Source organism: Ochotona curzoniae, unplaced genomic scaffold, assembly GCF_017591425.1.
Source record: "Ochotona curzoniae isolate NIBS_2020 unplaced genomic scaffold, NIBS_Ocur_1.0 contig_291, whole genome shotgun sequence".
Taxonomy (NCBI): Eukaryota; Metazoa; Chordata; class Mammalia; order Lagomorpha; family Ochotonidae; genus Ochotona; species Ochotona curzoniae.
In genome coordinates this window covers 14154759-14181726 of record NW_024465649.1, presented here as the reverse complement: position 1 = coordinate 14181726, position 26968 = coordinate 14154759, and the positions used below count along the sequence as shown (strand labels likewise).

Here is a 26968-nt window from a genome sequence, read left to right as displayed (position 1 = left end):
ACGTTTCTCTGGTGAAGTCTATTTGTGTTATGAGCGGACTATTTCCGCGCCCCCCCCCCGCCCCGCCTTTCTGCAGCAAACAGCCCAGATTTTCCCGCCTTTCCTCCTGGTACTAGCTGAATCTACACAGTGCGGACTTATTGCATAGTCAAAGACATCTAGATGGAAGCACACACCCACCTATAAAACACACAGCTCCCGTTTGATTAGATGCCCTGCAAAAGTGTTAAGAACAGACACAATAGGACACTTTGGGGACCGCCTGCTCCGGGATTCTGCGCGGCTACCTGCACCTGCCGCCAATGAGAGGCACGAGCATGCGCAGAGCATCCTGGGCGTCGTAGTTCGGGCAGGCGCTCCTCACCGATAGGCTGCTCGGGAGAGGCAGAGGCGGGCCGGCGGAGTCACGTGGACCCGCTCCCGCCGCCGCGGCCGCCGCGGTCGTCTTTCTCTGTTTCGCTGAGGCAGCCATCTTGCTCTGGCCGCGTGCTGGTGTTGGAGGACCCTCCTTGCTTCAGGTGAGACCCCCGGCCGTCCCGCCACTGCACGGCCATAGGCCGCTTCGCACGGTCTTCCCCCGCCCTCTTCTTCCGACACCCGCCAACCGCTCGGGCTGCCACTTCCGCCGTGGCGCGGCGAGCGGGGGCGGAGGCGGCTGGCTTGGCCTGTCGGTTACCGGCGGCGCAGCTGGGGGTCGGCACCTGAGGGAAGGCACCCCGCACCACCGCTCGCTCCCCGTGCGGGCTCGGGGTGGGGGTGGGGGAGCGAGCGAGCGGTCTGTGGCCGCCCAGATCCGGTCGCCGCAGGCGGGAGGCGGGGTGGGGGAGGTGGAAAGGGGACGCCCCCTGAGCTGGTCGTTGGAGTTCACTAGTCACGACCACAGTGCTGTGTGCCCGGAGCAGCATAGCGAGCCTGTCTGGTCATCGCACTTGGTCCTCCTGACTGCACATAGAGAGGACTCAAGCTGGCATCTCTAGCCTGGCAGCTCTGGGCACCGGATTTCCTCTGCAGCGCCCGTCACCTGGCCGTGGCAGTGTTTGTTTACAAGTCTGCCTCCTCGGTTGAAACATTGCCAGTCGTGATTATCTCCCGGTCCCTGGACCCACCGCGCACAGGGTTCACAGCTGGTGAATGGCAGTTTCTACTTCCGTTCCCACGTTCTTTGACTGTAGCCGGCCCCTCGGAACTGGTAACAATAGTTGCCAATTCCTGAGCTGTCTCGCGAGCCATACCCTGTACTTGAGCTGTGACCCTTTTAGCCCTCAAAATCAGCTGGGAAGTAGCTGGTATTAGTACCTTCTCTAATGCAGAAGAACATAAGTTCAGAAAAGCTAAACAACAACAAAAAAACCCTGTATCTTAGGCTTTCCAATTGCAGAACCCGTGCATATATTCTTGAAGAAACCTCGCATAATAAAATTTGGGACTAAAGGTTGAAATGATTCTTATCTCTGTGCAAACAACGATGTATGTGTGAAAGTGCCTTTCACTATGCTTGAGCACTTCGGCACCCAGTAAATACTGATTAACCTCATTATTTACCTCCTTTGAGTCCTTGAAGAAAGTCCTTCTGGAAAATCCATTGCCTTAAAGGAAGTCACCTGCCCCTGTGGAGCCCCAGGGAACGTACCTCTTCCAGGCTCATTTCACTGAGGTACTAAATTGAGACAGAAGCCAACAACTTGTTTGTAACTGAGGCCTTGCTGCTTAAAAAGTAGGTGTTGGAGAAGGCCTCGTGGAAGAGAGGTGGATGAAATAAAACGGTTGGAAGGGCTAGGGCATTAAACCTAGGTCATCTTTGAGGTGGGCTCCAGATCCTGAACCTATTTCTCAGGCTGAGTCAGATCCTCTTTGCTACCTGAAGTCCACAGACTCCCTTGATGACAAAGGTCACCCTTCATGCTTTCCTGCTGCCCTAAGTTTCCAGCCTGCCCAGAATGCTTTTGTTCTATTTAGGTATCCCCCCCCCCTTGAGATACTCTGGGAATAATGTGTCTCACTTCTGTTGTGCTGATCACCTGGAATGGAATCTGTTCTTCCATCCACACATTGACAGAGTTCATTTGTTCTCACTTTTGATACTTTGCCTTTCCCACTTCCATCACGTCTGTCAAAGCTCCTTCACGATTTACCCTGTGTTTTCTTATTTTTCACTTTGCTTCTTTTCTACAAAAGGTTACACAGGCTTCTTGTTCACGATACCCTCCTGGCCATATCCCTTTGGGAAAACTGAATATTGGCCTTTTAGGAGTATTTGAGGATAGGGATGGTACTTCATGTTTTAGATTCTGAACTCACTTCCTCCTATAAAAGTGATTTTAGCTACCTAAATATTGTGATTATGGTGTAGTACTAAGAGAGGAATCTAAGACATTCTAAATATTTGGGGAACTGAACTTTAGCCTCAAAGCAATGATATATACAGGTTAGTGTGTAAGTATAGTTTCAAACAGGACGATTAGTAATTATGTTTGATTCTCCCTCTCTCCCCCTTTGTTAACGAAAAGAAAACCTTTAGGGATTGGCCAGAAAAAGATTTGATAACAGCCTCCTGGCTTATTCCCTTGTATCAATAATAATCTGTTGAGTCACAGAACACATGAAACAAGACTTTTAAATTGAATTTTGTTTATATAGTATGCAATGTTATGACCCACTTATAAGCTTAAGGTGTTTTTTTTTTTTTACCTCACCTCTTTAGTGGGAATGTCATCTGCCACTTCCAGACTAGGATTTATTACTTAATAATGTCCTTAGAAATCTCAAAGTAAAAACTGGCTTTACACAGCTTGTGTGTCAGGTATGTTCCCTCCGTCCCTAAATTCGCTCTTGCGGTAGAGAGATGCTTTTGTCAGATGGTGCTGTAAAGCACTGGCTCTCTGTAAGATCAGACACTGGATGGGAATAGGGAGTGAGTGCATGCTGGCGAGTGCTGCACAAGCGCCAGTGTCTGCAAATGTGATTAAGATACCATCTGACCTTGACTAGAGGACACTACGACCTCATATCTTGACAACTAGACAACCTATTGTTGAACTCCTTTGTCCAGCCGTTTAAAAAAATGTGTATATGGTTTGTAAGAATAATAGAATATGTTTTGGAGGAAAATAATGTATTTGCAGGTTTTGTTAATAAGATTTGGTAACTGCTCTCTGCAGTAAAAGCTCTTTGGGGGAAAAAAAGCTGGCTTACCTACAGAGATTTCGTAATTTGTTAGGTTTTACTGACTGCCAAGGGACTGAATCATGTTTTAAGGAGGGAATTTTTGAATATTTGTAGGTGGCTATGAATTCCATTTTATTTTCTGTTTGTATATTCAACTCCCTTATTTTAATTTTGATTTTTAAAAGATCTGGTCTATAAAGCTAAAACAAGTTATTAATATTTATTAAGAATACAAACTATCATGATGACGCATATTACAGGCTCAATGAACCAGAAGTACTGTTTTGCATAAACAATTTTTTTTGGTAAATTTTGGTAAAACAGTGACTTTAACAAATCTATTTTTCCCCTCCCTAGATTTACCAACAGCATGAATCAAGAAAAGTTAGCCAAACTTCAGGCTCAGGTCCGGATAGGGGGCAAGGTGAGTGTGGCATAAGAAAAACTGATAGGAGAATGTATGACTACCAGGTAGTATTATTTTAGATTTGTGGTCATTGAAACTCTAAAGTCTTTTCACTAATCAAGAACAAACCACATTCCAATTTGAAAATAATTTGTGTAGCTCTAAAACGGGTAGCCCGCAGATGTTTTGTCTCTGGTACAACAGAAATAGCCACCTTTGTTCCAGTTCTGACTCTGAACATCTGCTAGTTATGTGACGTGAACCAAGTTGCCCAACCTTGTTAAGCTTCCATGTTACGATTTGCAAAACAGAAATAATCCTACAGAAGATACCTCTATGTGATAGAATAATACTTGTGAAATATCTTGACATAGCATCTTCAGTATTAAGATACTATAATATCGTAGTAAGTAATAGCTGTTTCATTAGACTCACTCACAGAGCCTACCAGTTATTAGGGTTGCCTTAACTAGTACCATGTCCCAACTAGTAGAACTGAGTTTCCAAGGCATTTAATTAGAGATGTTCAAGTTATACATTTTGTTGGCTGTCACATTTTCCTCCCTGTTCTAAGTCAGTGTGAACTTAGCATGTGACCATCAGCTTTTCTCTTGCCGAAGCTTAGGGGAGTGGTAATTTTTACCTCACACTGAGGAGGGGATAGGTAGGACACTAATTTATGTAGCAGACCCGCTGGGGTGTTAAACCTTGATAGCTGCAGCTCTTGGGGCTGGGGACAGGAGAGGGAGAAGGAAGAAAGGGTTAGCGTTCCTGGTGATACAGTTACACGACTCGAGTCATGTGAGCACAGTAGTCACGTTGTAGCATTAAATGTTTTGTACCAATACAAAAAAGAGCTAATTAAAGAATCACAAAGTGTACCTGGGAGCGCTTGATGTAGCACATCACTTGTACATCTTTTAAATCAGTAGTTGATGCACTCATTCATCTAGCTGCTGTTTATTGCACACATACTATATGTAAAATATGTAAATAAGTAAGCCAGTGGTTCCTACTCTTGAAACAGTTTTATTTGGAAGAGAAAAATACACTTAGAGACTACTGAATGCTACATTTAAGTACAAAGTGCTCTTGCCTAAGAGAAACATGGAAGTCATCACTGATCAGGATGAGATTTAAAGAATAAACAAGAATTTTGTCTAAATAAATAGGCGAGTGTCTTGGGAAATGGGTGAAAAGGGGCTATCATTGTCACAGGGAGGCTCACAGGGTGCTTAATAATGTGACTTGTTTTAATTTGGTGCTACTAGAATTTTTGAATGTATGATAAAAAATGGCAGGAAATGAAATGATTGTGTGGTTGAGGGTTGCAACATCCTGTACGCATGTATTTGGGATTTTATACTGTTGTAGGCAGTGGGCAACTTTTGGAAGGTTTTTTGCTTGTTTCTTGACAGAAAGAGGTCTCCTAACTTTTGGTTCACTCCCCAACTGTATGCAGTGGCCAGGCCTGGGCCAGAGCTGGGAGGAGCTTAGTCCAGTTTTGTGTGTGGGTGACAAGGACTCAGTGACTTGAGCCATGACCACTGCCTCCTGGAATCTGTCAGGTGGAAAGCTGGAGTCGGGAGGTAGAACTAGGAGGCAGGCATTCTGTGGGGTGAAGGTGGCTTAACTGCTAAGCCAAGTGCCCTGCTCTTTATTGTAGTATTTTAAGAAGGAAATTACAAATATTTTACAGGGTAACTGCTGGCAATATGAAATAAAATAGAAATTGACATAGAGGACAGCCCTCAAGGTGCTATTGCTGTACTAAAGGCTAAATTTGCTGTAGTATACAAATTTAGGTGTTAAGGGTTAACAGGAATGAAGGGGGTGAGTGTTGTGGTGCAGGGGGTTAAATGGCTGTTTCGGACACCTGCATCCCATATTCGGCTGCCTGATAACACATTTCAGAGACAGCACAATGGCTTAAGTACTTGAGTTCTTGCCATCTATCTGAGAGATTTGGCCTGGACCAGCCCCAGCTGTTCTCAGGCATTTGGGGAGTGAACCAGCAGGTGGAAGTTCTCTCTCTCCCTCTGCCTTTCAACTAAATAGTGAAGGAAAGGATGACCCCTGCTTCTGGTTTTGAGGGCTAGGTATCTAGTAATAACACTGGCCACAAAACTTAGGAAGAATAATTGGTGGTTTGATAAGCTTTCAGACATTAATGTTTGATGCCTGAGGATCGTTGGATTTTAAGTATTTAAAACAAACAGCTCAGCTGTCCCTCAGTATACTGCACAAATAAAAATCGTCCTTATCAGCTGGAGGTCTCAAACTCTACTGTGAGAGCCCCTCCTCTCCCAGCAGAGCAGGTGGCTCTGAAGGCCCTGCGTCCCCTTCCTAAGGGTTACTGCTTGAGGGCTACTATAGGAGCTACCCAGAGATGGAAACCTCCAGTCTTCTCTCTTTGATCCCCAAAACTTAGGCTGCTTTTTAATTCGTTTCAGATATACTTTGTTACAGTTTTGTAAATTGTCCCAGGAGTTTAGTCCATTTAAAAAAAGTTTTTCATTGGAAAGATACATTTAGAGTTTCAAATTTCAATGTAGAGATGAACTTTTCCTTTCTCAGTAAATAGTGTAATTTGCTACTTATTTGCTTAGAAACTTTAAGCATCAAACCAGATTCCTCTAATTCATCAAGTCCCATTGTCTTGAGACTCTGAACCCTTACCATCTCCACAGCCATGTCCCTAGACGCAAGCCAGGATTGCCATGTGAGCCTCTTGACTGGTCGCATTATGGTCCCTTTTCTACACAGCAAACGCAGTCATAACCAGATCAAGTCACTGTCATACCTCACACGTTGCAGTGGTTTCCTGTTGCAATTAGAATAAAATTCTCACTACATGATCAATGCCTGTCTTTGTCTCATTTTGTGTTCCTTCTCCCATTTTTCACTCTGCTCTAGCCATACTGACCTTTTTACTCTCAAAAAGACAAGTTCAATCTTGTTTTGTTGTGCTTGGATCTCTCTTCCCCGATTGTGGCTCTCGATCATTTATGTAACTTCCTCGTAGGTACTTTCCCTGGACACGTTGGTAAAGCAGTGCTTCACTCTTATCATCGTGTTCTGTTTATGTTTTGTTTTTTCTTAATAACTCTTATCTTGGTTAACATAATCTAAGTTATTTATATAATTATTCACTTTTCTCTCCTGTAAATCATATATGCTCCTTGAAGTAAGAACTTTGTCATTCCTGGATTCTGACTCTAGCACACTCACATAATCATTGAATTCTCAGGTCGGTAATTCTCACAAGTCTCAGAATATCTTTAGATTTTATTAGCAGGGAGCAATACGTACAGTAATAAAACATTCTTAATGATGGTTAAAAATTATTGTAAAGCACACTAAATTATTTTGGCTTTATAGATTGTTTTATTAACAATATTTTGGAATATAGTGTTGAAATGGTAAGATTGGATATTGGATAAGAAGTATTGGCCAGAATTGACCTTCAAAAATGTAGGTTAAGGTGACAAAACTTGGAGCAGGCTTCCCACTTATTATCATTTTATTAGTTTTTAATGTGAATTTTAGATTTGTTGTCGTGGACAGCAAGCTTGATTGCAACTGTCGGTTGCTAGACAGGCTAACTCTTAACGTGGTTATTTTTCAGGGTACAGCTCGTAGGAAGAAGAAGGTAGTACACAGAACAGCTACAGCTGATGACAAAAAGCTTCAGAGTTCTCTCAAAAAACTGGCTGTGAATAATATAGCTGGTATTGAAGAGGTATGATCACTTTGTAAATTGTGAAATAGCACATGCACAAATAATTGTAGAGCTTCCAAATATAACAACTGAAAAGAATCCTTGTTATTGTCATGCAGGTGTCGGAGGCTGACTGTTGAATTTGCTTTTTGTGTGACATTGAATGATGATCTGAACAATTATTTTAGGATTTTAGTTAAATATTTTCTTCACACTTTTCAGATTCATAGTATTTGCATTTTGGATAAAATTATGAAACTGCTTTTGAATTTTAACATCAAGTATTTTTTTCTAGCAGTATCAAACTAAATCTCAAGGTTCCTTCAAATAAAGTAAACATTTTTTACCCTAAGGATACTTTTTATTCTACACAGCTTTTTGAATTATAATTTAAGCCGAAAAGCTTTAGCAGCTAGCTTTAGTTGTTTGGATTTCTTAGAAGTTTGCCAGAAATTATTCTTTAAGAAGGTTTATTGTATTTAGTTTTTTTTTTTTTAAATCAAATGTGAGATCAGAAATGGATGTTATTTCAAAAGATAACGAGAAAAATTATAACATCAGCTTCTAATATGATCTATTTCCATTTAGATAATACTTCTGATTAATGTTTTCATTTTTACTGCCATATATTAGACATAATTATGTCATTGCTATGTGTGGTACCACCTCACAGTTTTTTATAGATTGTTATTGTACATATGCTATAAAAAATAAATAATGTGGATGTAGAGATCATACTTTAAAAAGTAACAAAAAGAAGGCAGCAAAATAGCAAAGTGCCACATGTTCCTGTCACTGTGTTTATATGAATAAATAAAATCAACACTTTTTTTTTAATTAGCACATCGTTTAAATTAGCCTTTTGTATGTTTAAAATAAGAGTCCCAGTAAGGCAGTAGAAATGTAAGCTGTATGTATCTGCTTCCCTTTCAGCTTGATGAGAACACATTCTTATTCTGATGAGCATTAGAACTTTTTTTGCAATTGTTGAAGCTAGGGATGTTGTGTACATTTTTTCTGAGTTATTTGAAGTTTGTGTATTTTCGTTAACATAAAAATACTTTGCAGAGCACTCATTTTCTGTGTATTTTAAAAAAAGCACAAAGCTTAAGTCCCAGTATTCATATCTTAAAAAAAAATAGTTGATAAAAAATAAGATCCAAAAATAGGCGTGGGCTGTGTTAAATTTAACCTACTTATAAATGTTTATGCAGTTTTATGTGTCTTTCTATTTTCCAATTCCTCTAACTTCCAAACTGAGCACTACTGACATTTTGCACTAAAGCATTCCTCGTTGTGGGTGCTGTCCTGTATGTTGTAAGATATCCAGCCATGGTCTCAACTGTTTGACGCTAGTAGTACTCCAATCCCCCAGTCATAACAGTCAAAAATGAAGTTTTTTGTCAGCTGTCGCCTGGAGGAGAAACCATCCTGTCTTGAAAAATTTCTTTTAGGAGTAGGGCAAAAATTATAGTCATACTTTCTTTTCAGTGTACATTTAACTTCGTAATGTCACAGGGCATGTTCTTCTAAATGTTTAGTTTTATTCATATTTGGAAGGTGTTATGACTCAGATTAATACAAATTGTGATGGAGTATTAAAGTAAGTGTTTATAACAGTAAAGTAAGGAACCAGGTAGTAATCTCTGATCTCTTCAAAGTATAATGATCCTGGTAATGCTGTGCCGAGGTCATGATGTTGTTATTAAAGTTGTGGTAGTAAAGTACTTAATGATAGTCAACACCCAGGGAATGTCTATTGTGTGCCAGTTGGTCACGCATAAAGATTTACTAGACAGTGGTACAGAAAGGATTGTTTGTGGTCTTTGTTGTTTGTAATTCATAATCTGGTGGGGAAAATAGATCATTAGACATGTAAATAGATATTGTCGCATTTCAGCATCATGACATCCCTTTTACCTGGTGGTTTATCGTTACGGGTAACTAAATGCTGCTGGAAATGCGTGTTTGAATGAAGATGTGTCAAATCCAGAGTTCCTGTGGCTCTGATTGATCTGCCTTTGTTTTTTCTGGTTGGATTTACTTGTACTCCTTCTTGGCCTTTTCCTCTCCTCTTCGCCTTCTCTCTGTACTCCCTCACCCCCTCCCAACCTTGCCAATGCAAAAAACAAAAAGAAAATGAAGAGGCATGCCAACCTTATATCCTGTTTTTCTGAGCTTCCACCATACAGAATTCACCTTATACACAAAAGAAGTCCCCATCAGTATCACAAAGAGCATTCCTTTTTCCCTTTTTTGTAAGTCTTGGCGTAGGCGTTATTTCCTCTCAGAAGGCTTCTGGTAGCATCCATACAAATTTGTAAAGAAAGGTTAAGTACCTCCACAGTGTGTTATAGTCAGCACTTTTAAAACAACATTGTTGTCTCTTTTTGTTGTATCTTCAGTGCAGTTCCAACATCACACAGGGAATTAAATGGTTACGTAATAGACACACATGTCACTCTTGCTACCTTCCTTCCCCTCTCCCCACCCTCATCCTTGCATGCTTTCTTCTAGCTCACACCGGGCTAGTTGAACAGGGAAGGTATACATGTAATAATTAACAGTACATGGTACTAACTGCAAAAATCTTGAATATCTGAACCCAATATGGAGACTTCTACTTTTTTATTTCCATCATTCTAAAATTACTATAATAAAACAAAAACAAGATGCTTGTACTTTACATAATCCTTTATAAATCTGAAGTATTTTATTTAAGAACATTAAATACACTGCATATAATCTGGTTTCTGCACACACTTTTGCGTTAAAAACAAGTTGAAGGGAAAAACTAGCTGCTGCAGGAAAACTTGCATTAAATGTATAAATGCATTAAATGTTTGGTTTTAGGTTACTAAAATATGAAAAATACATATGTTTTACAAAAGAGCCACTAATTGTAATTTTGTTATTGTACCTGGGAATATTTTAAGCATGTTACTAAGTGCTGAGCTCAGGAATACTTTTAACAAAAGCAAGTAAAAACTTGAAATGAGAGAACACCAATGCCATTATTGTAAGACAAAACTTAATTATAGTACTTGCTTTGCTTTGACCTTCAAAGTGTCAGGTAGAAAGTGCTGTATCTTGGGAGTGGGAAGTAGCTCTGTACTTGGTTTCAGAAACTCACGGAGTACACTTTTAGCAGGCAGAAGTTTTAAGCCTACCACTTAGTCTGCCAGTGATTTCTGTCCCACTGGTAAAGGTTAACTGATATCTTCTTCAGAAACTTTAGAAACCGTAGGACTGATTAAGACAAGCTTCTCTCTCTCTCTCTCTCTCTCTCTCTGGTTTTTTTTTTAAATTTTTATTTTTTAGTATCCATTAGTTTGTTTATTTGAAACAATAAATTAAAATCCTGTGGAGACTTTTCACGTTTTACCGAAGAGAAATACATCCAAAGTTGTCAGAAAGTTAAGGGGCTGAGGAGTGTCATAGATTATTTCATGCAAGGTCAAGTAAATAGTTTTTAGAAGGGAAGGAATTCTTAGGCAAACTTGTGAGACATAACCCAGAACTGAATTTCTTCTTTTTTAATTTATTTTTATTGGAAAGGCAGATTTACAGAAAGAGACAGAAAGAGAGCCTGGAACTGCCACCTGAGTGGAAGAGCCGCTTGTGCCTCAGCCAACATCTGCTGTTTCCCAGGATACATTAGTTAGCTGGATTGGAAGCATAAGTGGCCAGGACTCAAAGCAGGCAGCAGCCCTGTGCAATGCAGCATCTCAGGCAGTGTATTAACCTGTTGTGCCATAGCACATGTCCCATATTTCTAATTTTTTTATGTAAATATACCTAAGAATACAAATTCCTATATAATTTAGAATCATTTTCTCTCAAACAGCATTCTAAAAATTGTTTTATATCCTTAAAAGTCTAAATCATTCAAAGTGCCTACATGTAATTTTTTTTCAGCTTTTTTTTTTTTCAAGGCAGATTTTTACAGAGAAGAAAGGGACGGAGAGGGGGCTTTACTGGTTCACTCCCCAATTGGCCGCAGTAAATAGAACTGAGCTGATCTGCAGTTGGAACCCAGGAGCTTCCTCCCAGCCTCCTGTATGGGTTCAGGGTGCCAAGGCTGTAGGCCATGCTCCTATGCTTTCTCATACCATTAGCGAGGAGCTGGATCAGAAGAAGAGCAGCCAGGACATGAACCAGTGCCCATATGGGATACTGGTGCCACAGGTGGAAGATTAGCCTGTTACACCAGCATATTGGCCCTGCCTACGCATATTCAAATACATGACAACGTTTTGATAATAAAAGAGCCACATACTGAACCTCTGTATACTGAAGTAAATATCTTCCACTCTGATTTCCTTCAGATAGATTCCTGAAAGTTCTGTCAATCATCCCTATTGCCAGACTGCTTTTCAGAGAGGCTAGGCCAAGTCCCACTACCAACAGCATTGCTGTAGAATATCCCTCTCTCAGAGAAAACTTACCAGCAAATAAGAGAATACGTTCCTACCATATGATATAGTTTAATGACAGCTGAAAGCTTTAGTTCATACCTACATTAAAAGGCTGTGCTTTGTTCTTGCCTTTAGAAATAAGCAATGCTGAGCCCAAAGAAGTAATTGTATAGAACACAATTTACAAGAATATGTGCAGGGGCCTGATGCAGTAGCCTAGTGGCTAAAATCTTCACCTCGCAATTGCCAGGATTCCATATGGGTGCTTGTTTCTGTCCTGGCTGGTCAATTTTCCATCCAGTTCCCAGCTTATTGTCTGGGAAAGTAGCAGAGGATGGCCCAAAGCCTTGGAACCCTGCACCCATGTGGGAGACCAGGAAGAAGCTCCTGGCTCGTGGCTTCAGATCAGCTCAGCTCTGGCTGTTGCAGCCTCTTGGGGAGTGAACCAGCAGATGGGAGATCTTTCTCTGTATCTCCTTCTCTTTGTAAATCTACCTTTCCAATAGAAAATAAATAGATCTTTTTTTTTTTTAAAGTATGTACAAAGCCCATAATCCTCAAAAACTGACATCCCTCAACCTTGTAAAACCCTGCTTGTTTGCCTTATTCACAATGCACAAAAACTCAGGAGCATTAATTTCTTGGTAAGTATTTAGATGCACATAATACAAAAACAAAGAGCAGCCATGTAAACATGGGCATGTAATAAAACTTGATTTTATCATAACTGTTAATTCTCAGGACTAGCTGGCCTAATGGGGATATGAAAACACACACACACACACACACAATCACCCAAAAGAATCCGACCGTCTCTCAAGAATGAAAAGGCAAGACCCTTGGAGAAAAGTGTTATTTTGAGAATCTCCTGTAGCCATAAATAAAGGGGGCAACAGAGTCACTTGAATGATAGAAGTTTATTGGGACTAAATATGTGTGCTCCACCCCGGCCAGCAAAGGCAGAGGTTGGTTAACCAATCAATAGAACCTATCAAGAATAGAATAGGTAACATAGACAGCAGAATCGAATCTGCATTAGACATTAGCAAAACTATAAAAACATACAGTGGGAATCAGGAGCGATCCTGACACCGCTTAACAAGAGGTTATGTGCACGGGGCGGGGGGCACTCCAGAGTGGAGCAGGAGGACAAGGAGAAGCTTGTGTCCCAACCCTGGAGACTCCCGGATCCTCACCTAGGACTGTCAGCTCGGGCACCAAGGGCTACATCCCAACTGCCAAGGAGACTACTGGGAAATGGAATGCCCTTGTAGGCCAAGAACTTTGAGGTCATCCACTCCCTTTCAGAACTCCCACATGGGATGGAAGAAGCCCAGATCCTTCCTCACAGGATCTGATATCATTGGAACAACAGCCAGGAGCACTGAGCGGTCCTCAGAAACAGAACAGTAAAATTCCTTCGGGACTAGGGAGAGGAGTTTTCTCTGGTCCTTATTTAGTTCCAACTTTGGATCCCCACCCTCTCTTGCAATGACCATCAGGGTCGCTCCGGAGCGCCCCCCGCCCGCCCCCCCCCCGCCCCCCAGAAAAATCAGATTAGATAGACAGAGACCAATAATAAAAGCTTAGAACAGACAGGAAATGTTCAGCTTGGACTTGTATATACCCTACTAGGTAGGACACAAATATTAGTTACTCCTCACTAGGGTATTGAAGATTTCTCTGCACACCCCTCCTAAAACTGTTCTTCGCCCCAATCGTTAAATTTTGTCTTGTTAGAGTTATAACCCAGTTTAGACTATCCTAAATTCGCCAAGTTCAGTAAAAATCATGCTTCAATAGTATAAGCTGCTAAATACAAAAATTAAAATAGACACGAAACAGCTGAATAGTACCCCTATAACCATTTTAAGGTGTAGAGCAGCCGGTTGTATATAAACTAAACTTGAAATGTCAATGAAGTAGTCACAGGATGAGTTTAAGAACTTGCATTTTTTTTTTTGAAGATTTATTTATTTATTGGAAAGTCAGATATACAGAGAGGAGGAGAGACAGAGAAGAAGATCTTCCGTCCAATGATTCACTCCCTAATGAGTGCCACGGCCGATGCTATGCCGATCCGAAGCCAGGATCCAGGAACTTCTTCCAGGTCTCCCACATGGCTGCAGGTTTCCAAGGCTTTGGGCCATCCTTGACTGCTTTCCCAGGCCACAAGAAGGGAACTGGATGGGAAGTGGGGCTGCCGGGATTGGAACTGGTGATCCCGGCGTGTTCAAGGCAAGGACTTTAGCCACTAGGCCACGCTGCCGAGCCCAAGAACTTGCATTTTCTAACATATTAGTCACTCATTGTCGTGTTAGTTAACTCTATAATGTTGTAAATTGTTGTTGATGTTGTGTTGTGAGTTTTTATTGGAGGGGATGATATTCTGCTAGCTCTATTTTCGGACCAGGGATGGTCTCCCAATGAAACTGTTGAACTTATCTGGACAATAAGATGCTGGACTCTGCATGGTACATGTTCACAATGAGGGAATCATGACTGGATATGAACTGTAATGCTGCAACAATGTGGAAGAATCCAACATGGGGGGAGTGCGTAAGGAGGGATTGAAGGAATCCCAGAGCCTATGAAACTGGGTCACAAAATGAAATTTAAAAAAAAAAATAATGAAGGTATTTGATACTGGTGTATTGGCTGCCCAGCAGTTGCCAAGAATAATTTTAAATTTCTCCCAGGTTTGGTACGGAAGGTTGGGATAATTCCAAACGGTCAGAACTGTCACAACAGTCAGGTCTAAGTTGCAGCCCAGGAAATTCTCTGCATTGTCATTGGATGCACTAACTTGTGCCATTTATACTTGCCATGACCTAACATATCATCTAGCATTTAGGGAAGATAATCTCTGACTTTAGAGTATAGAATATAGAAGTTAGACACAAAAACAAAAAAGCAAAACAAAAGGTTAGTGATACATTTAGCAAAATTAGGTAAACACTTGCATGCTGCACACTTGAGAGTACTGTATCTCATAAGACATAATCTGATTTCAAGGAGCCTGCATTCTATTAGGGCCAGAATTTTTAGTTATACTCCAATAATTTTAAGTAATATTAATATTTGTGAAGTGCAGTGTGTATATAAACCACTGTAAGTTATAACAGAAAAAGAAGCATTTAACACGAATCTTGGGACGAATGGACATTTGCAACATGAGAGGCAGATAATGATTATTCAGACTACATAGTGAAAACTACAATGTAAATGCACTAGGCATCCAGATATTTTCTGCTAACAGCCAGACTGTTATGTGTTGTTAAAAAGTAAGAGCAAGGGAATCCTGTTTTGGATGAAGGTCTCAAAATGCCTCCTCCATAGCATAGCTTAAGTAACATCCTTCACCTTGAGCCACTTTTAAGTGGGAAAAACATTTTGGCATAGAGCTTATGTGTATTTGGAAAAGGAAGCCAATTGCGAGTATAGTAAAATTTGCTTCTCGTTCTTTTTTTGTTTTTGTTTTAATTTACTTATTTATTTATTTATTGGAAAGTCAGATATACAAAGAGGAAGATCTTCTCTCCATTGATTCACTCCCCAAGTGGCCCAAATGGCCAGAGCTGAGTTGATCTGAAGCCGGGAACCAGGAGCCTCTTCTGGGACTCCCATGAGGGTGCAGGGTCCCAAGGCTTTGGGCCGTCCTCAACTGCTTTCCCAGGCCACAAGCAGGGAGCTGGATGGGAAGTGGGTCTGCCTGGATTAGGACCGGCACCCACATGTGATCCAGGCATGTGTAAGGCAAGGACTTTGGTTGCTAGGCTATTGCACCGGGCCTATTCCTTGTTGTTATACTGTATATATATTTGAATGGCTTGCTCACACCCAAAAGCATAAAATCAGTGAAGGAAATAATTTCTATATGATATACATAGGAGTCTGATTTATTGCCATCTTTTTGACTAAAAGGACAGCAGAAATGTCAAATTGATCTTGCTCAGTAAAACAGTTTCCTAATAGGTTGTACCAAGAGTCTCAGTTTACCATGACATCTGCTTAGCAGGAAGGCAGATGTGTTAGAAATAGTCTGCCCATTTTAACTTACACTATTTCAGTCTCCATATACTAAAATTAACTAGGTTTTTTAGCCCTTTCTGAACGTTTCTGTTTGTAAAGCTATATCTTTTCTTTTTTTTTTAAGATTTATTTTATTTTTATTGGAAAGACACATTCAGAGAGGAGAGACAGAGAGGAAGATCTTCCGTCCAATGATTCACTCCCCAAGTGAGTGCAACGGCTGATGCTATGCTGGTCCGAAGCCAGGAGCCTCTTCCAAGTCTCCCACATGGGTACATGGTCTCAAACCCTTGGGCCGTCCTCGACTGCTTTCCTGGGCCACAGGCAGGGAGCTGGATGGGAATCTGGGCCGCCGGGATTAGAACCGGCGCCCATATGGGATCCCGGGCGTGCAAGGCGAGGACCTTAACCACTGCGCCACCGCACCGGCCCCTAAAGCTATATCTTTTATTCCAGTATATTTAAAATACCCATGAACAAATTTATTTTTATTTCAACACCTTAGATGTAATTAATCTTGCTTTTCATGCTGAAGTGAAAAAAAAATCCTCATTTCAAACTAAAACAAAACAAACAAACAAAAGGCTGGTGAAATTACTCAACTAGCTAATCCTCCACCTGCAGGCACAGCATCCCATATAGGCACCAGGTCCTGTCCTGGCTGTCCTGCTTCCCATCCAGAGTCCTGCTTGCAGCCTGGAAAAGCAGTAAAGAATGGCCCAAACCCTTGGGACCCTGCACCCGCGCAGGAGACCTGAAAAGGCTCCTGGCTCCTGGCTTCGGACCGGCATAGCATCAGCCGTTGCACTCACTTGGGGAGTGAATCATTGGACGGAAGATCTTCCTCTCTGTCTCTCCTCTCTGTATATCTGACTTTATCGTAAAAATAGAATAAGTCTTATTTTTTTCATTTTTTTAAATTATATTTTTGACAAACTTTACATAATTTTTTAGGGCCAAAAAAAAAGTTCAAGGGCTATAGGAACGTGGGTAAGATTATTATTTCCATATTGTTTCCTTCATGTATCTGAGGTAAAGTGGGATATTGAGGGAGAAGCCCCACCCAGTTTCCCACCCATCCCAGGTCCTGGATGTGGGACATCCTCCGAGATTCTTGCTCAAGTGGTTTTGATAGTTCACCAGTTATGAATCGCTGTGAATCTCCAGTCCAAGTGGGATGAGGTTGTCGAAGAATTCATTGATTGATACAGTCCATCATAGAGTCTCTGTTTGCCCAGTATTTCGCTACCAACATATAGCTGAGGTGGTTGATTAACTTGTTCTGTCTTTTCTTGGTTACGGTTCTGAGTCTGGCATTTCGATTGGGGAGATCTCAAAAGAAGCTTTGTCTGAGGTGTTCCCAGTCCAGATTCTTGTATGTACTAGCAAGTACAGGGCTCGGCACAGACCATCGCCCCGATCAGCTGTTGGTTGCAATTGCTGCGTTGGTTGTTTTCAGCCCTGACTTCCACTGGAATCAATGGGTGTTCTAGTCCAACCTGATTCTGCCCAGCACATACTCAGCCCTCGCATAAACCAGTGGGAACTGCAGCCTAGTTGGAGCGACCCGCAATGACCCCCACCAGGCCCGCCCCCTACCCTGGTTTGCCAGTATGTGTAGCTTACTATTCCAGTCTGTCCCACATCCCATTTGGCGCTCGTACATGTCAATGGGCATTGAAGCTTAGTTCCATCTAACCAGCTCCACTATCCAGCCAACACACATTCCTGTTGGGTGCCTTTCTGTCTAGCCACCCCAACCCGTGTCCCAGTTTTTGTGCTCTTCAGTGGGAGTGATAACCGAAGAGGGAGGAGCCCACTGTTTCCCTCCCAGGTCTCTCCCACTCCCGGATTATGCACTCTCCAGGTGGTTCTATGGTTTGACTTGACAGAATTAACCCCCAGGGCCAGCGTCTGTCAGCTGATGCTGTGGCTAAGCCCAAACAACCCTCACCCACTCTTATATATTTTTTTAAAGTTTTATTTTTATTTTTATTGGAAAGGCAGATATACAGAGAGGAGAGACAGAGAGGAAGATCTTCCGTCCAATGATTCACTCCCCAAGTGAGCACAACGGCCGATGCTATGCCGGTCCGAAGCCAGGAGCCTCTTCCAGGTCTCCTGCGCGGGTGCAGGGTCCCAAAGCTTTGGGCCGTCCTCAACTGCTTTCCCAGGCCACAAGCAGGGAGCTGGATGGGAAGTGGGGCCACTGGGATTAGAACCAGCGCCCATATAGGATCCCGGGCGTGCAAGGCGAGGACCTTAAGCACTGAGGCACCGCGCCGGGCCCTCACCCACTCTTAATTGTAGTTTGCACCTGGCTCCTGGCTGCGGATCAGCTCAGCTCCAGCCGTTACACTACTTGGGGAATTAATCAAGGAACAGAAGATCTTCCTCTCTGTTTATCCTCTCCTCTCTGTATATCTGACTTTCCAATAATAATAAGTCTAAAAAAAAAAAAAGAATTGGAGGGCCTAGAGATAATAACCTAGCAGCTAAAGTCCTCGCCTTGAATGTACCTGGATCCCATATCGGCATGATTCTAATCACAGTGGCTCCACTTCCCATTCAGCTACCTGCTTGTGGCCTGGGAAAGCAGTGAAGGATGGACCAAAGCCTTGGGACCCTGCACCCACATGAGAGTCCTGGAAAAGCTCCTGGCTCTCGGCTTCGGATTGGTACTGCTCCAGCCGTTGCAGTCACTTGGGGAGTGAACCATCAGATGGAAGATCTTCCTCTCTGTCTTTCCTCCTCTCTCTATATATATGATTTTTCAACAGAAAATAAATAAATCTCTAAAAAAGAAGAAGTGGAGCAGGATGAAATACATATCCATATGGGATACTGATGTTGAAGACAGCAGCTATACTTGTTATGCCACCAGTCCCTCCATTAGCCTTAATTTCTTTAATGAAATTGATGTGAATTTGCAAACCTCTACATAAGTTCAGATACATAATCTGGATATCTTGGAACAATATTGATTTTAATCTCTTGTGAGTAAAATTCCAGTATTTGAAAGTCATTATGCCTGAAAGTGTCTATAGAACTCCTTTATTATACCATTGATTTGTAACAGTGTAGCCATGCAATCTCCCTTGGCATAAGTGTGAACTGGAGATGGGTACACCAAGCTGGGCTAGATGCCAGCACCATCTGGTGCTCTGGGTAGATGTAGGACAGACTAGGCTAGGTCTCTGTCCCTACTGAGCCATGTGTGATCAGTGTTTGCATATGAACAAGCTTTGGCTGGACTGAAACACCCAACATCAAGAATTAGAATGGATTTAAGGCCTACGATGAAGGCTGTCCCATGGAACCACCAGTATGTACAAGATCTGGCATAGGGAGAGGTTCTGATGGAGGAGCTTGGGAGACTCCTCTGTTGGGACATAGTACCTACAGGTGAGCACAAAAAGCACATTCGGGAGCAACCCAGACCAGGCCAGAGGAAGATACCCACTGGCATGCATTTGGCATAGGTGGGGGGCACACCAGGCTGAACTCGTTCACATCACCCACTGGTGAAACCGAGCACCAGAACAGAGTGTGGGTCAGGCCAGGCTTGGTCGCAACATAAACCAGTGCACATTACAGAATGCTAAGGTGGGGTGAGACATACCAGATGTGGCCGCACAGTGCTCAAACAGCACACGTGAGAACCAAGGAAGGAGGGGGTAAATCCAGCAAGGGGAAAGTGGGTTCCCCTGCTGGACAGCCACTCCCATTGGAAAGCGTGAGTTGAGATAGGGGCAGACCAGACTAGGCAGGGAGGGCTACAACACCTGTGGATCTCATGTGAGCTAGATCAGTGCAGAGCCAGGCTGGACTGACTGTTCCAACTGCTACAAGCAAAAATTAGAGTGGGTGAGGGTTGGTTGGGCTTTGCTGCAGCATCAGTTGGCAAAGGCTGGCACTGGGGGCTTACTCTGTCAAGTTGCACTGCAGAACCACCTGGAGAGTGCATGATCCGGGAGTGGGAGTGGCGTAGTAGGGAGATAGTGGGCACCTCCCTCTTGTGTTACCATTCCCACTGGAGGGCATGAAAACCAGGACAGGGACAGGGACAGGGGTGGCTAGACAGAAAGGCACCTGCCAGTATGTATGTGGGCTGGATAGTAGGGTTGGCTGGGTTGAACTAGACTTCAAGGCCCATTGACATGTATAAGAGCTGAATGGGATGTGGGACAGACTGAACAAGTCTGCGGTACATACTGGCATGCATGGGAACCAGAAAAGGGGCAGGCCTGGTGAGGGTTATGTTGAGTCACCCCATCTATGCTGCAGCTCCCACTGGTTTGCGTGAGGGCCAAGTATGAAGTGGGCAGATCAGGCTGGACTGCAACACCCATTGGTTCCAGTGAAAGACCGGGCTGGAAACAGAACTGACTCAGCAATTGCAGTGACCAACATGTGCATAAGCTGATTGGGGTGGTGGACTGTACCTGATCCTATACTGTCAAGCACACACAAGAATCAGATCTGGGATCATCTCAGATGAAGTTTCTTTGGGGATCCGTCCAACTGAACTGCTGATCTCAGAACCCCAACCATGAAGAGACTGTGTCAGTCAGTAGAATCTGAAGAGATTTCATCTTGCGTGGAATGACAAGATTGGCAGCAATTCGTAACTGTTGAACTATCAAAAGTGCTTGAGCAAGACCCTCAGAGCATGCCCCACATTGGGGACCTGGGATGGGTGGGAGGCTGGGTGGGTCTTCTCCCTTTATTTCTTCCCTGACCCCAGACACAGGGAAAAAAATGATGATGTTAGTGTGAAAACAGTGGTATTACCCACTTTCCTGTAGCCCTTGACCCTTTGTACCCTAATCAACTAAGTAAGATTATACAAAAAATAAAGTAAAATGAAAAAAAAAAAAAAACATAGTCTAGCCATGTTTTTTTTTTTTTATTTCTCTTACTAGATGATGTGATTTTTTCGGATGCAGAGCAGTATTCCATGTAGTAGCACTGTATTCACTTCCTTCTTGAGTCCCTCCCTCTTCTATATCTTTGGCTACTTTAACATTTAACATTTTTACCAAAGTTCTGAGTATGTTCAGAACTATATAGTTTATTTTTGAAGCTGATATGAATTATCTCACAATGCTCTTGGTTTAGAACACCTGAACTGATGAATACTTACTGTGTGTGATATACTCATAGAATCTTAAGGAGAGTACTAAGAAGGAAAAAATACAGAGTTTAAATAAGGACTTTTATCAGAAAAAAAAAAAAAAGCTGGGGCAATTATTTGTGTGGTTTAGTGATAATTTTCCAGGGATTTGCCTTTATTTTCTCTGTGTTCCAGGTCTTGCCTGAAATTTAGAAGCCCCTTCCTTCCCCTTCCCTTCTGGTGCTGTCAGTGGTGGTGATCACCTCTGAGAAGAAAAGCCCACTTCCCACTGACCATGGAGAACACTCAGCATCTCGCTTGGTTGTGACAAGGGCAGTTTTTGGATGGATCATGAAATGCTTCTAAAGTAGCCAAGAATTAACTCTCCCAACTTTTTATATAATAAGCATGTTACCAACAAGGTAACTTACCTAGAAAAATTAATTACGTAGTAGAATCACATTATTTATACATTAAAGTTATGCAGATTCAACTCTAATGAAAACAAAAAGAACATGACTGAGAGGAAAAATGTCAATTTAAGCAACCTACATTCGATCTTCCATGTTACTAAGTCCCAGGCCCTAGGATATATTTCACATCAGATCTGACTGTGGGGAGCCATAGGAAGAATGTGTGGATGATTTTAAGGGTTTCCTAGTCATTGATAAAGCACATTCAGGTGTCCCGGCAGGTGGAATTAAGGAAACAGACAAAGGCTTTGATAGTGTAAATTGAGTAAGAAAATCAGTAAATTCATGAAAAGACTTTTTCTGGCCAATAATTTTTTTTTTCTTAAAACAGAGGGGAATGTGAAGTTTCTTCCTGTAATAGTCTGAATTAGATATCTAGATTATAAGAATAGGTGACTATTTCTTGACCATCCTAGTAATTTGTGGTATCTACTACATGTTGTTTATTGCTAGGGTCTTTTCCACCCATGTCCACTACTTAGCTATATTGGGATTGCATACCTACAAATAAGAAACAATTGACTAAATTGCATTTTTGAAATTGCTAAAATGCTGTTTCAGTCATTCCTTCCATATGAAGTACACTTTTCTTCTGTGATCTTACAGGTGAACATGATAAAAGATGATGGGACCGTTATTCATTTCAACAATCCCAAAGTCCAAGCTTCCCTCTCAGCTAACACCTTTGCAATTACTGGTCATGCAGAAGCCAAGCCAATCACAGAAATGCTTCCTGGAATATTAAGTCAGCTTGGTGCCGACAGCCTAACAAGCCTTAGGAAATTAGCTGAACAGTTCCCACGGCAAGGTAAGCATTTCAGTAGAGCATCCCTTATTCTTCCCACCCTTGTTAAAGAAACATGATTTAAAAGATATTCCATTTGAAATTGGAGGGTTTGTATGCAGTGGTATTTTTGTTTTGATTTGGTTTTGTTGTTTTTGTTTTTGGCGGTTCATTAACTTTTTTCTTTAGTTCATAAAATTTTTAAGTTTATGTATCAAATACTCATACATTTTTGTAGTGATACAGTAAGTTGAATAGTAATTATATTTTTAAAAAATTGCCAAGGTCTGCAAGCCACATTTTGAAACAGTTAATTTGATACTCTTGTGGTAAGTGAAGACAGTTTATCACAAATCTGTACTTTTGTAAATATTGATTGCACTGTATATATGCCAATCTTAAATTCTGAGTCTCTGGGATAGTCCTGTTTCAAATGTGCATCATTGCCTCTCACTCATACAACCTTAGTTATTTCCACTGTCCACACTACCATAGTTATAGACTGTCCTACACCAAAGGAAATGAGAACAACTAAAACTTGAATATTAATGTTTTATTTGGAAAATAGGTTACTTTAGGTTTAGTGACATATTCAAGCTCAGTTATTTCATTTTGCATGTAAAGTTTAGCCTTTGCTGCAGAGAAGTTGCCAATTATGTTTAAAGTTTATTTACTGTGTGAAGTTTTAACTAATTTTAATGTAAGCAAAAATAAATATATGGTATTGAAGATTTGACAATATTTAGACTTATCTGAGTGACTATATGCTATTTAGTGTAAGGATCTTCTGAGTGTTTAATATTAAAATAAACTTTTTATAGTGTTGGATAGCAAAACACCAAAAGCAGAAGACATTGATGAGGAAGATGATGATGTTCCAGGTAAGTGACATCACTGTAAGATTTTTAGCATTCTATTTTTCTCATTTAACTTATTGCGCAAATAATTTTCAGGTTTTTGTTGTAAGCTGGTTCATGAATTTAAGTTTATTCACAGTGATACAGATAGGATCTAATGAAAAATAATGTCATGCCATCTAGAACTTAGAATCAGAAATTGTCACACAAAGCTCTGCTATTTGCATTTGTTAAATTGCAATCACAGTGATTATAAATTCTCATGGTTTTACAACATTTCCGTAGGAACTATAACTGACATATGAGAATGTTATTCACCTTAATTTGCAGACCAAAAAAAATGCCAGTTTTCTCAGGATTAGTGTTTTAAGCAGGTAAGTGAATCATTGTTAGTGAAATTTCTGCTTATTGTACTTTATGCTTCCAGGCTAACTCCAATTGCAAGTTTTATTTTTATTGAGGTTTAAAGTTGGGAATTCCATTTAATTGTTTTTCCTCTTTTTCAAGTCTGACTAATTTGCTTTTTTCTTTTTCAGATCTTGTAGAAAATTTTGATGAAGCATCTAAGAATGAAGCTAACTGAATTAATTTTTGGAGTTTGGAAGCTAGCATGGACTAGATTTAACAAATCGCTATGTGGTTCCAAAGTTTTACCAACAGAGAAGATCACTTGTTACTAGTTCAGTAATATAAATATTTTGTATATGAATAATGCTGTTTGTTCAGCATTGTTTGGTCATTTGATTTTGCATTTTGCACTCCCAGGATCTATTATTTTGGTCAAAATATGAAGTACTGGTACAGTTTGAGGGTATTTTGGGTTTTGACTTGTGGGGATTTTTTGCCCTTTTCCCCCATTCCCCAGTTTATTTTTTTGGTGGTGTTGGGGTATTTTTGGTTATATATGTGAATGTATGTGTGTGGGTATGTTTGTATTCATTGGAGACCAAATTGGAAAACAGTTCTGTTTATTCACCTTCTTCCCGCAGTAGAAATAAAACAAATCTTTGCATTCGTTCCCCAATTTTTTCCCCCTAATCACAGAATTAATGAAAAGTACCTTGAATTTAAAATCTGAAGAGATGTGGGAGCTTTGTTTTTAACTTGTTTGGTTAACTGTCATCTTTTATTCTTTGGGTTTAAAATGTCTGGAGATTTTTTTGCCACCAGCTTCATGTTAGGGTAACTAGTAGCATATTTTTGGTATGATTGGCTTAGATATACTTACCTAGTCAGAAAAAGTTCATTCACTAGCTTTCTTCCTAAACATCTTTTCCCTCTCCTTTAATCATTAAGTGGCTTAGTAAGCCTTTTTTGCAGTGCTGTTCCTATCCTTGATCTAGCTTGAGAGGGTGTTCTCCACGTAATGTGGAGTACCTAATGACTTTATGGTAAGATTTTGTTCCCTCAGCTTGAGAAACAACAGCTCCATCTTGAACTTGTATTTCCCCCCTGATTTTACAGTTTGGTAGTTTTCAAACTGGAATCTGTAGCATGTGCTTCCTACGTAATTTCATACCAGCCTTATTATCCTAGCTGTTTTTAACAGCAGGTGTAAAAATGCCTCTTTTCAGTAAAGTTGGGGTTGGGGATGTCCTTGAAATCAGGAGAAAATAGGCCATAGACTCATTCCTCCCCCCACACACACCACATGGGCATTCTTAAGAAATGGTACTGGCCCCAGGAGGAATTCTTGAGTCACCCTCCTGCTTGTGGCCTTGAACCTACCTCTGAGTTGGATCTTGGTATTGTAGCTGCTCCTGACACCCTCCTGCATGCTCTGAATAATGCTTTGGGGGGAGCACTGATGAAACATGGTATTTATTTTTCACCTCCTTTCAGAAGACTTGGGGGTAAGTTGCATTCATTCACTCCAAGTTTCCCTCTGGCTGTCTGATAAAAGCTTGCATTTTACTCTTTCAGCATTTGTTAGAGCTAATATTTAAGGATAAGATTTAGAAAATCTGTTATTTCCTGGCCCACCATCCAACTACAGCTTAACCTTACAGCATATTAACCTTTGTTTCAAGGTAGATATTTTTATGTGATACCTAAAGTGCAAGACCAGTAACATGTTGTAGATATTAACACAGATGCTTGTTTCTTCATCTGAACACCTCAGTTTATCTTATAAAGTTGTTATTTTTCCTGTTGTGTTTTATACAATATATGGACCTGACAAAATAAAATAATAGTAATAAAATCACAGTACAAGAGGAAAATATTTCCTCTTATGCTTCTCTTATTGTCTGTAGAATATCCTTCTTTTGTATTTTTTTCTTCCATTAATAAATCAATAGAGGTACATAATCCATATAGTGCAGAAATCTGTTGTTTCGTGTCAGAAGACAAACAGGGGCAGTGAGGGTTAGTGGACCACTTCAGGTAGTTAGATGGATAGAGATTGGCAACATAGTGAAGGAAAAAAAAACACAGGCTGGGAAGTCGAGACCTTTGGTTCACTCCAGACTCCAGACTCTGGCATTATGTGGCTTTGCCAGAGGTCACCTAGGAAACACAACAGAGGTGTCTCTAAATCTGAAGCTTCCTCTGCTTTTGCAATCCTGTAAGTCAGTTTCTGAAAATTCTCAGAGATTTCTGTCATCTGTCAGAGATGTCTTTCTGACAGTATTCATAAAATTAACAGAGTAGGTGGTGTTGCTTTTTCTCTTTGGATTACATTGTGTAGCTACTCATCCAGAGGCTCTCTGGTGGGTATTCCTTTCATTTCATAATGACACAGGCTTGCTGGTCTCAATCGTACAGTGAACCAGTTTTGTTACCATCCGCTTTCCTGGATAAAGCATATTGACATCCTCATGAATCCTCAACCCAAAGAAGTATTCCTGCCTTCTGAGTAGGCTTAGAGTAAGAGAATGCATGAAACTTGTGTAAACTGTAATATTATTGACATAAGTAAGAATTTTAAAAAACTTTTTTTTATTTATAAGAAGTAGTTGCCAAATCTCTGAGTTTTAGTAGCATTATGTTATTTCTTGGTTTGGAAGAAAGAGTGCTTTTTGTTTTGTCTTGCCAAGTCTACAAGTATAGAAAAGTTTTCTGACGAAATCAAAGTTTTACTTTGGGATAATTTAAGATATGTCTGCAGAAAATTGTTTCATGGTCTTCATTTTTGTGTTTAGTCTGAGTGGTGGGGAGAAGCCCAGTGTAGACAGTTGGTCCCTTGTATTTTTTTTATCTTTATTTTTCCATTAAGTAGAATTTTAAAATGCATCAAGCACCTTATTTGTTGTTTGCTAGTGCTTATAGGAGTCAAATGCATTTTAATAAACCTACCAGGTTCTTTTAACAAACCCCTTACCGGGAAGTGTTTGTTATTTTGTAAGATTTATTATTTTTTTAATATATGTATTTTTTTATTTGGAAGGCAGATTTTACAGAGACAGAAGAGATAAGAGAAGGTCCTCTCTGTGCTGGTTCACTCCCCAAACAGCTGCAACTGCCAGAGCTGAGCTGATCTGAAGCCAGAAGCCAGGAGCTTTCTCCAGGTATCCCATGTGGGTGCAGGGTCCCAAGGCTTTGGGCTGTCGTCTGCTGCTTTCCCAGGCCACAAGCAGGGAACTGGATCAGAAGTGGAGCAGCAGGACATAAACTGGCCCCTACTTGTTGTTTTAATTCAATGTTTAGTTCACAGTCTGCCACATACCTGTAAAGTATCACAGTAAGAGATGGTATGATATGGTTGGGGACAGCACAGGTTTTCAGTTGGAGGTCAGTTCCACTAACTACCATAGTGTTTGTATAACCTCTCCACCAATCTGCTTTGGTCTGCAGTTCAGGAGCAGTCATTTATATTTCCTGTGTTCCAGAGATTGCCATCTTACCACAAAATGAGTAGTGCCTCTTGTAAATTGCAATGACAACCTTGCTTTGACCTTGTTTCCTTTATAAAACCATTCTAAAGAGTCAAAAGAGTTCTTTACAATTCTTTAATGACTGAGATAAAAATGAAGGATAATATAGGTATATTCTTTC

The 26968-nt window shown here is 41.0% G+C and overlaps 1 protein-coding gene across 3 annotated transcripts; it reads left to right on the top strand.

The window, feature by feature from the left end:
* The first annotated feature begins 419 nt into the window (after positions 1 to 419).
* Positions 420 to 25178, top strand: BTF3L4 (basic transcription factor 3 like 4). Of its 3 annotated transcripts, none has more exons than XM_040978543.1 (6): positions 420 to 518; positions 3523 to 3589; positions 7200 to 7313; positions 21938 to 22139; positions 22937 to 22996; positions 23509 to 25178. In XM_040978543.1, exons 2-6 carry the CDS (start codon positions 3536 to 3538, stop codon positions 23553 to 23555), a joined length of 477 nt encoding a protein of 158 aa, XP_040834477.1. In that variant the 5' UTR covers positions 420 to 518; positions 3523 to 3535; the 3' UTR covers positions 23556 to 25178. The 3 variants fall into 3 exon arrangements, with proteins under 3 accessions (XP_040834477.1, XP_040834479.1, XP_040834478.1); XM_040978544.1 differs by lacking the exon at positions 420 to 518 and adding an exon at positions 833 to 1654; XM_040978545.1 differs by lacking the exon at positions 3523 to 3589 and having other exon boundaries at positions 421 to 518.
* Positions 25179 to 26968: the final 1790 nt, after the last annotated feature.